The 9682-nt window shown below is 53.9% G+C and overlaps 1 protein-coding gene across 1 annotated transcript; it reads left to right on the top strand.

The window, feature by feature from the left end:
* The first annotated feature begins 1507 nt into the window (after nucleotides 1-1507).
* On the top strand, nucleotides 1508-8094 carry PDZK1IP1 (PDZK1 interacting protein 1). Its single transcript, XM_054286323.1, has 4 exons — nucleotides 1508-1574; nucleotides 5337-5445; nucleotides 7385-7483; nucleotides 8022-8094. Exons 1-4 carry the CDS (start codon nucleotides 1508-1510, stop codon nucleotides 8092-8094), a joined length of 348 nt encoding a protein of 115 aa, XP_054142298.1.
* Nucleotides 8095-9682: the final 1588 nt, after the last annotated feature.

Genomic DNA, 9682 nt, shown 5'->3' with positions numbered 1-9682 from the left:
AGTGGAAAGTCCCTGCCCCACTGATTTTGCAAGCAAAAATTTGTGGGGCTGGCAGTGGGGTTATCCCACACTGCAGCTGGGCCTGACCATGGAAAGGAATTTGGGAAAGAGCTGGGAACTGGCCTTCAATCTTGTACAGCTCAAAGTCAGATCAGCTTTGTCTTCAGGATAAATGGTATTATTGTAAATATAGGGTAAAGAGTTGAGGTGAAGAAGGGCAGTCCACTTCCAGTGGGTGAGCATTCTGAGGGTGCTGCACATTCCTGAACATGGGTCCCAGGGGATAAAGTGTTATTTGGAGCACCCAGGCAGGGTCCCTGGAATGGAAATCAACAGACCCAGAGGCCTGGGACTCAGATGCTGCTGTGGGGTTTCAAAGATGCTGTGACACCTCACAAGAAGTGTGACAATGGAATCCTTGGCTCACAACTTAAAATTTCCTTCAGGAGCAACTGAAGTTTCTCAGCTGTGAAGCCAAATATCTTTTATTCTTCCTGTGGGGTGGGTTTGCCAGTCATCCAAACCTGACATGGGCTGGGAAACTGCTTAACTCGGGACCTGCAGCTTTCTCTGCCCTGCAGCATTTGTACAGCTTTTGTGAAGGACAGGCCTTGAGGCCTGCTGCAGCTCTTTGGCTGTTTCTACCTCTTCTGGTATTGAAGAAATTTTGGGGCCAGCCCTGATGACTCAATAAAATGAAGGCTGCTCTGCTTAATAGTGTCCCCATTAAACAAGGTGTGGGAGGTGAGAGGCAGCACCCAGCACAGAATCTGCTCTATTAATTGGATGGTTTAGAGTCACAAATGTGTTTTTCTGGGTTATTAGTGACCCTTGTTGAAAAGAAAAAGCAGGGAGGTGAGTGGGGGTCCCACAGGGTGGGAAGGGGTGTCAGAGCTGGGGCATTGCTGGGCTGTTCTTGCAGGGGCATTGCCCTGTTCTCCTCCTGTGGGGAGGGGAATGGGGGCCACCACGCTCCTCTTCACAGGGGAACAGTTTTACCCACCTGGGTCTCATTTTTTCCCTCCTGAGCCGATGCAAATGTTTTGTGCCTGAGCTGCCTCCCACGCCCCACCTAAGGGGACTGTCAGGTTCAAGTCACCGCGCCCCGAATTCCCCTGCGGCTCCGGCGGGACAGGGCGAAGAGGCGCCTCCTTCCCGCAGCAGGATTTGAATAACCAGGTGAGAGCATCGGCCTTCCTCCTCGGGGCGTTTGATAATTGACCAGGAGCTCATTCCTGCGGCAGGGCTCTGTGCCCGGCTCTCCGTGCCCGGCTCTCCGTTCCCAGCTCTGCCTGCTCGCCTCTCCTTGCCCGGCTTCGTGCCCGGCTCTCCCTGCCCTGCTCTGTGCCTGGGTCTCCTGCTCTGCTCTCCCTGCCCTGCTCTGCTTTCCCGGCTCTCCCTGCCCTGCTCTCCGTGCCCTGCTGTCCCTGCCCTGCTCTCCCTGCTCAGCTCTCCGTGCCCTGCTCCGTGCCCGTCTCTCCCTGCACAGCCCGGCCCCGCTGCCACCATGCCCACCCGCTGCCTGCTGCTCCTGGGGCTGCTCCTGCAGCTGCCAGCCGCCTTCTGCCAGCAAGGTAAGGGCCCGACATCCCGGGAAAGGCAGCGAGCCCCGGGCAGATGAGAGCTGCTGGTGGGGGACAAGGGACAACAGGGCTAGGGGAGGGAAAATTCATCCCTGCGTCTTGGGGAGGGAAAATTCATCCTTGCGTCTTGGGGAGGGAAAATGCATCCCTGCGTCTTGGAGAGGGAAAATTCATCCCCACTTCTGAGCTTAGCTGTGGATGGGTGGGTGTCTGTGAGGTTTTGCTGGAGCTGGGATATAGAGACTTTCTACCTGTTTTGCAGAACTGCCACCTGAGGTTTATCTGAGGTGCTTGCACAGAGATAAACTGCTCTGCTTTACCTCTGGCGGGACTGTGCACTGAGATGAGCAATGTGTTTTCTTAAGGATTTTTTTTTCTTTCTTTCTTTTTTTCTCACTCTTATCCTTGAGCAAGTGTTGTTCTGGGTTGCTCCCTGAGCTCTCTGATCCTCCTGTTAATCTGTAATTTTGATCATTGCTGAGGAGAGGGAGCAAATATTTTCCTCAGCAAATTGACCTCCTCTTCTCTTCCCAAAGACTTAACAGAGAAACTTCCTGTGCTAGGGTATTATTTTTAGGAAAATCACGAAGGGCTTCTCTAGTGCTAGGAATAATGAGGAGTAATTAAAACTCATCTGGTGCTGCCAAAGTCCCGGAAAATTCCCTCCCTCTTTCTCCTCCTGATGCCCCAGCCCTGACCGCTCTTCCTGTGTTTGTTTACCAGCTTGCCGACAATTGAACAGTCTGGAGTGTCCATTGTCAGCAGGGTTGAAAGTTTTGCTTGGAAAGAGTAAAGAAAAAAAAATCCTTTAATGAGGATTCCTATCCTGGCACAGCTTCCTTAGACAGCAGAAAAGACAGGCCAGCCAAAGCTTTCCACATACTCAGAGAAGATGTATTAAAAAGCAGGTCTGTGTCTTCAAATGAGCTGTTGAGTGTGGAAATGGAATTGCAACAAGTGCACAAGTTTATTTTGGCACCGGCACTTCCCTTGGTCTGGTTTGTAGCTGCAGATGTGAGGAGACACATCTGCCAGGGCTGCAGATTCCACACTGCTTAGCTTGGCTTTAGAGATCGTGTTTGTGGGGGAAAACCCCATTATTACCACGGGGAAACACAGAGAGGAGGTGGCAGAGCCCGAGAGACAGGCTGGCCCAGGAGGGGCATCCCCGGTGAGGCATTTTTCCGGGAACACAGCCCTGTTTCCACAGGTGAGACTCATCCTTTCAGCCATCCCTCCTGGCAGGGCAGCAAGGTGTGCTGCTGGTGGGACTGTGCCCCCGAGGGAGGGCTGGGACCCGAACTTTTACTCCCTGAATAGATCCTATCAAGCTCTTGCTCCTGCCTGATCCCCATTCCTCCTTTCTTATGCCCGTGCAAGTTTCCCTGCAAGCGGGTACTTCAGCCCAATGCAGAGGCATTTGCCATTCCCCTACCATCCTTATCTCCCCCTGCAGCCAGGCCCTACACCATCTCTCAAAGCCAGAAACCCTTGATTTTGGTTTGGTGTTTTCCCTTTTGCCTTTGTATCCTCTGGAATCTGGTGGAAGCAGCCACAGGAGTGAGATTTCACTGGCAAAACCATCCAGTACCTCCTGAGCATTGCTCCAAGGAGAAGCTACCACTTTTCTCTCCCCCTTCTTTCCTGGAAGATCACGAGATGCAAATCTGGCAGTTTAAGTCATTGCTGACTTCATTCCCTGGCTGCCCTTGAACTCCCTTAACCCCAGCAGGAACCTCACAAAGGGCTGGACCTGACCATTCCTCCACCCCCACCAGGCTTAGGCTGGAAACCCTGGGTCTGGCAGGAAAAATAAACCACAACTAATAAATAAATGTGGCCAGCAGCCAAGGGCAGAGTGAGGGAGGATGCAAAGGGAGCCGAAATTCAGCCAGCAATAGGTGTGTTTGGGGCTGCACTCACAGGCATGGTGGGCAGCAGGGCAGGAGCATCCTGGACCACCAGGTAGGACAGGAGGGGACTGAGCCCTGCGCTTCCCCACTGTCACCACCCCTGGCAGCCTGCTGATCCAGTGGTATTTCAGCAGAAACACACTGATACAAGAGGGAATTTCTGTCTGAGCTCCTCCTGCTTGAGTTTCTGCCCTGGGACCTTGCAGAAACACATCAAATGTCTCTGTGGGGAGAGGGGAATGAGAGATGCTACTCAGGGCTGTTCTCACAGCCCCTTGCCCAGCAGTGCCACTGCTCTCCAGACTGGCACTGCTGGTGACTCAGCTGGCCAGACTGATTGCACTCCCAAGAGGAAAAAAAGAGCTGTGTTTTGGGGGTTGAGGTTTGCTGGTTTTTTATTTATTATTTTTTAAATTGAAGTCTCTTGTAGTAAAGACTCTGGGAGCTAGGGATGCTACCAAAGGACAGTCTCCCTCCCCAGAATCAGAGGGAGGAGAGGAGAGCTGTTAGCAGCAGAGCCAGTGTGAATCTGTCTGTGGGTTAGGAGTTGGCGCGTGTGGAGCACGCAGCCTACTCTTACTACTGCTAGTAAAGATTATTTTCTGTTTATAGCAGAGGTTGTCTCCTGTGAGACAGAGGAAGTGCTCAGTGTAGAGTTCCTGAGGGAGACTGAAGCATCCACTGCTCATCCTGGGGCAGCTCAGCCTTGCAGTGTCCCTGGCTGGGTCTGAGTGTCCTGAGGCTGCTGCTGGGGCTGGCAGGTGTCACCCTGCACCTGCCCCAGCTGCCCCTGCAGAGGGACCAGGGCAGGTGCAGGGGTTGCTGCTTTGATCAGCAGGTGAGGAAAAGCTGGGGCTGAGTAAATGGTAATTAAATCTCAAAGTCTGTGTGGACAAGGTGTCCTTTAGTGCTGATGTATGACACTTAAGGATGGGTTTGGCTACTTTCAATGCTCCATTGTCCAAAATCCAGTGGGAGGCAAGGAGCAAGGGCTGGGACAAGGTTTTCTCCTCTCACTGCTTGCCATTGCATCCTGCCCACATCCAGGAATGTGTCTCACAGCCTTCCCACCCATGGCTGGATTCCTGCTTAGGTCTGGATAGAGAAGAATGAATCTGTCAGTCTGTTACATCCCTGGGGGAAATGGGGCAATCCCAGCCAGCTCCCAGACCCCCACTCTCCACCCCAATGCTGCTTGTGCCCCCGCCAGCCCCTCCTTTTCCTTGTGCTGAGGTTATTCCTCTGAATGCCTCAGCCTTCCATTTCTGTCATGAATCATTTGCTGCTCCAGAAATTTGTTAGATGGTGCATTTTACCAAAATTCACAATGACAACTTTTTGCTGTGGGAGTGGCAACCAAATCTTACACTCTCCATGTTATGGAATCCTTATTTTACCGGTCAGTATTTGGAAAATATCCCAGGAATGGTGTCTGTGGCATCTGGGGACAGAATAAGCAGTTTGCTGAAACCCCTCTGCCTTTCTTTGGCAAACATTCTCCTTCTCTCCCTTCCTCCATGTCCCCCAGGCTTTTCTCCCCCAGCACAGGGTCACCAGCCCCCAAGGTGCATGTTTATATATTTGTATGTGGATGTCAGTGTATATGAGACCCCAGAGCTGCCAGGCACCACACTCCACACGCAAACACCAGTGAAAACTCTGTTAATTATACTTTATTTCATTGCTATCACCCAGGTGAGCCTGCCTGAACCCACACCAACATTCTGCTCAGATTTCCAGGATCAAGCTCTCATGTGTGGCTTGCCGAAGCTGGATGGGATGAGCTGGGCAGATGAGGCTGAGGATGAATTTCTAACCATATCCTGTTCTCTCCCTGCAGCCCGGGGCAGCCTCCAGCCGTGGTCACAGGGCGTCATCGCAGTGGTTGTGTTCCTAGTCCTGGTGGCCATCGCTTTCGTGGTCAACAGGTTCTGGTGTAAGGACAAAGTGTAAGTGTGGGGGGTGGCTCTGAGCTGGGCTGAGCTGCACGTGTCCCTTCCAGCAGCCTCTGTGCTGTGCCAGCATTGGGAACACCGTGCTTGCTGTGCTGGAGATGGGCTGGGAGAGCAAAGACTCCCTGTCCTCATCTCCCTGTCCTTGTGTCCCTGTCCTGGTCTCTGATCCCTGTTACTGATTGCCAGGTGGGAGCTTGCACCATACAAATGCTGCCATGAGGAAAGAAAGCACTCGGCTGGGAATGGCAAAGCTGTGGCATCGTGGCTGGATCACATGGGAATGTGTCCAGGGACCTGGCCCAGCCTAGTTTTCTGTGGCTTTTGGGGGTGCAGCTCCCATGTGCCTTATATCCATGGGATAACAAGCCTGAGCCAGCTTTTTTTGCAAAGCAGACAGAGCCAAGTTGTGAGAACACACTGAGAGGAGCTGGGGAAAAAGGGAGGTAGTGGCACTGGCAGTACCCTCCACCTGGAGCCCATGGCAGAGGCAAATGTGGTGTCTTTATTCATCTGAAAAAGGCTCTGTGGTATGGGTTAACTCCCGCCTTGGCCAAGCAGAGTCACAGGCTGCTGCTCCTGCTCAGTGAGCAAGGCCAGCTGGCTAAGTTGCAGTAACCTGATCCTGAACCTGAGCCCAAAGGCAACAGGGGATGAAGACCAAAAGCACCCACATCTGTTTCCCAGTTCCTCTGCACTGGTGGGGTTGCTTTAGGCTGGGGTCTCCTTGCTCCTGTATGTTCCTGCAGCCTCTCCAGGCTGGGGAGGTGAGTACCCGGCTTATACTCCGAGCATCAGCAGATCAGCTTTAGCCCCAGAGAAGTTTTAAGCAGACCCCTTTGGGATGCATTCTGGGCCAATGCACGATACAACGTGTGTATATATATATTTATATGGTCTGAGTTGCCCCTGTGGTCTTTGTTTCCCAAGAGGAACCTTTGTCCTCACACTGAAGGAGCCCCCAGCCCACGGAGTGGCAGGCAGGGGTGGTGTTTCCCACTGCTGCCTGTGCCTGGCTGCCTTTTCCCAGCCTGGAGGCAGAGGATGCTGAGCAGGGCTTGAGGAGGCAAGGTGCCTTGTTTTAATTAATCTGGCCTTTCTTCAGAAGAGCAGCGGCGAGGCTCGGCAGCCTGGAGCCCTGCCAGCTCTGTGCTGTCACTGTGACAGCAGCTATCAGCTCGAGCCACTGCCTGTTTGTCTCAGCCTGTTCCTTGGAAAAACCTCTTGAATTGCCCTTGGGCAAGTGCTGGAGGAGGCAGGGCCTTTATGCCAGCCTGTTCCTCAGAAAAGCCTCTGAAATTGCCCTTGGGCAAGTGCTGGAGGAGGCAGGGCCATGCATGTAGGGTGGACCTGCAGCCACCCTCTGCTGCTAAATCCCCCAGGGCTGCTCAGGCTACAGCTCACTCCAGAGCTTTTGGACTCTGGCTCCAAACACCCCATCCTGCCCAGTGGCCCCTTCTCCAAGCCATCCAGGCTCACTGTTGAGAGAGAGCATCTCTGCTTTGCTCACATGGATGTGCACAAGGACAGCCCTCCTGTGCCAGGCCTGAGGCACCAGAGGAGCCTGACTGCTCTCTCTGTGTCCATCGAGATCCACAGGGACTGTTTTGTAACAGATTACACAGAAGTAGACTGGAAAAACCAGTCAGCAGGAGGAAACAATCCCACGTATTGACAATGAGTCCCACTGACTGCCAGCACGGTGCTGGGAGTCACTGCTGCAGAGGCAGGGCTGGCACTTGGCACAGCCTCTGCCAACCTGCAGGGAGGGTGTTCTTCCTTGTCCTTCTGCTGGGAAAGAGGCAGAGCAGGGTGTGTGAGGACAGAATCACATCCAGGTCGTTTATTGTCTCTGTGGTGTCACCAGCAGTAAGGGGCTGCTCCCCTGCATGGCTCCTTTGCTGCTCCTGCAAACTCCTCTCTTCCCTCCCTGCAGGGAAAGTGCTGAGAACGTGGTGAGTGTGGAGGACAAGCCAGATGCTGTCACGTCCAATGGCCATGAAGGGAGATATGTATCAGCTGCAGCTGACTTCAGGTGAAGAACCTGCTCAGACTTCTTCCCCTTGGCCCCCAGGTTCTGTTCTGTTTCCCTGGGGACAGCTCAGACATGCAGAGCTGTGGTCTCACCCACTCAGGGTCCTACACGTCCCATGCACCTATTTCTGGGGCTTTTTGCCTTTCCAGGGGCTAAGCCCAAGGCAATGAGGGAGTATCCCCTTCTCCCTCATCTCTCCCTATCCCTGCAGATGAGCCCCACAATCCATCCAGCACCTCACAACCTGCTACGCCATTTTTCTTGTGCTATGTCACAGCTTTCCAACAGAGGAAACCACCAAAAGTGACCACCAGTCACCACATGGATGGTGACAGCCAAAACAGCCCTCACTAACAATTAGAGCAGTTCCCACCCCACACTTGGCTCTGGTCCTTTCAGGGTGACCCCTCCTGTGGTCCCCATCTCACCCCTCACTCAGAGCACAGCTGGCACCAGCAGGGTCAGGACACCAGTGGTGGCTTTGGGGATGCTGGTGTTGGGACTGAGCTCATCATTGCACTTGTCCCTCTTGGTGCAGGTCCAAAGAGAACCAGCATGCCTACGAGAACACTGTGGAGCCTGAGGAGAGGGTGATCACCACGGCCATGTAGCAGCACCCACCCACCCACCACCCTCCTCTGCCCTCGATCCACTCCCGCTGCTGCGATGGGCATTTCCACAGAGACCCTCTGCACTGCCATCCCTGGGACTGAGGGGCCCTGGCCTCTCCACAGCACCACCACCTCCTCATCTTCTCCTTTTCCACCTATGGGACATGCTCTTGTCCCCCTTGGGCTGGTGTCCACATGGGTATCAGTCCCCAGGAGAGGTCTGGAGGTGCCACCTCTCCTGCCTGGAGGTCACCCTGCCTGGTTGTCCCAAGTCCCAGGAGGGTGTTGACCTGTTCAAGACGCAGAGGGGATCCTGCTGGGTGCCTGGGACATCCCCACACTCCCAGCTGCCCTCCAGGGAGCTGCTGAAGGAAAACCTGCTCTTTTCTCCCCAGTTCACCCTCCTTTTTATGACCTACACCATGCATTTTAATGTCAGAACAAACCTCCCCCTCTGTACATATCTTCCCGGTGAGCAATAAAGAGAGTTGTTGCCTATGACAGCAAAGAGGGTCGTTCTGCTAATCAGCCAAAGGACTTTCTGGCATCCCACAGCTCTCCCAGCCTTCAGGCAGTTGGGAGAATGAAGGACATCAGGGAATGCTCAGCATTTGGACTGCCCCAGAGCCTCAAAGGGATTTACAGGGCAGTGAGAGCATCATTCCCCTCCATTTGCCAGGTGGGGTTACTGAGCCACAGAAATGATCTAGCACTTCTCAGTGCTGCTTAATGGGTGAAAGGCAGCATTCCCTGAATCCCACTGACCCCAGTGTGCAGCTCTACAGCCAACTGGGAGCCATTTCCAGGCTGGAGGCTGTCCATTGATCACTGCTGCCAGGAAGTGGCTGGGGGCCACTCTGGCCAGTGCTGGCTGTCCTGGGGCAGCTGGCCATGGTGCAACCTGCTCCTGCCAGGCTGCTCATTAACCAGGGCCTGCCTTTTGCTGTGGTGGGGGCAGTGCCAGGGCCACCATGGCAGCAACAAGTGTTTCTAAGCTGTGGCATTTGAAGATTGAAATGAGAGGCCTCTGATGCTTTGGTCATTCCTGGAGCATGAGTTACTCCAGTGGCATGAAGGGTCCTCTTCCTGACCAGTGAAGAAGGACTCTGCAACCAAGGGCAGCCCAGCTGGAGCAGCACTGGGGGGGAGGTTTATAAGAGGGCATTTTTGGCAGCCCCTGGGAGTGAGGTGTTTCTAGGGCTCTGCTGTGCACTCCCCACAGCTGAAGCTGCTCATGCCCCTAGCAAGAGGAAACACAAAATTTCAGGCAAGTGTCTTCCAGTAACAGGTGCCCCACCTCAAAAGGTATTTTCCCTATAGCCTGAGGTAGGTGAGTATTTTGAAAATGCCCTCAAAGCCTTGGCATTGAGAAATCACAGCTCCTGTTGAGAAATTGAATGGGAGTAGAAGAAAACAGGCAGAAGGGTTAGAGGGGTCAAGCCCTCAGATATGAGGGCAGGATGGCTGCATCCCCACCATCACGTCAGAGCTGTTGCCATCTTCCACCCTCCCTTGGGTAGCTGGAGGCTGAGCCAGCCCCAGGCTGGGCCTGGAGCACCCCAGCTCTGTCCTGATGGATGCTGCTCCC

The sequence above is a fragment of the Melozone crissalis genome, unplaced genomic scaffold (assembly GCF_028551555.1).
Source record: "Melozone crissalis strain CALT ecotype California unplaced genomic scaffold, PUWL_Pcris_2 ptg000045l_1, whole genome shotgun sequence".
Classification (NCBI taxonomy): domain Eukaryota; kingdom Metazoa; phylum Chordata; class Aves; order Passeriformes; family Passerellidae; genus Melozone; species Melozone crissalis.
Note: the sequence above shows the minus strand (reverse complement) of the source record. Positions and strands in the feature narration are given on the sequence as shown.

What these genes read in the sequence shown, in the direction of transcription:
- PDZK1IP1 (XM_054286323.1), top strand. Translation starts at nt 1,508, where the DNA reads ATGCCCACCCGCTGCCTGCTGCTCCTGGGGCTGCTCCTGCAGCTGCCA. An exon ending in AGCCGCCTTCTGCCAGCAAG is followed by an intron (nt 1,575 to 5,336) that starts GTAAGGGCCCGA and finishes CTCTCCCTGCAG; the next exon opens with CCCGGGGCAGCCTCCAGCCG. An exon ending in TTCTGGTGTAAGGACAAAGT is followed by an intron (nt 5,446 to 7,384) that starts GTAAGTGTGGGG and finishes CCCTCCCTGCAG; the next exon opens with GGAAAGTGCTGAGAACGTGG.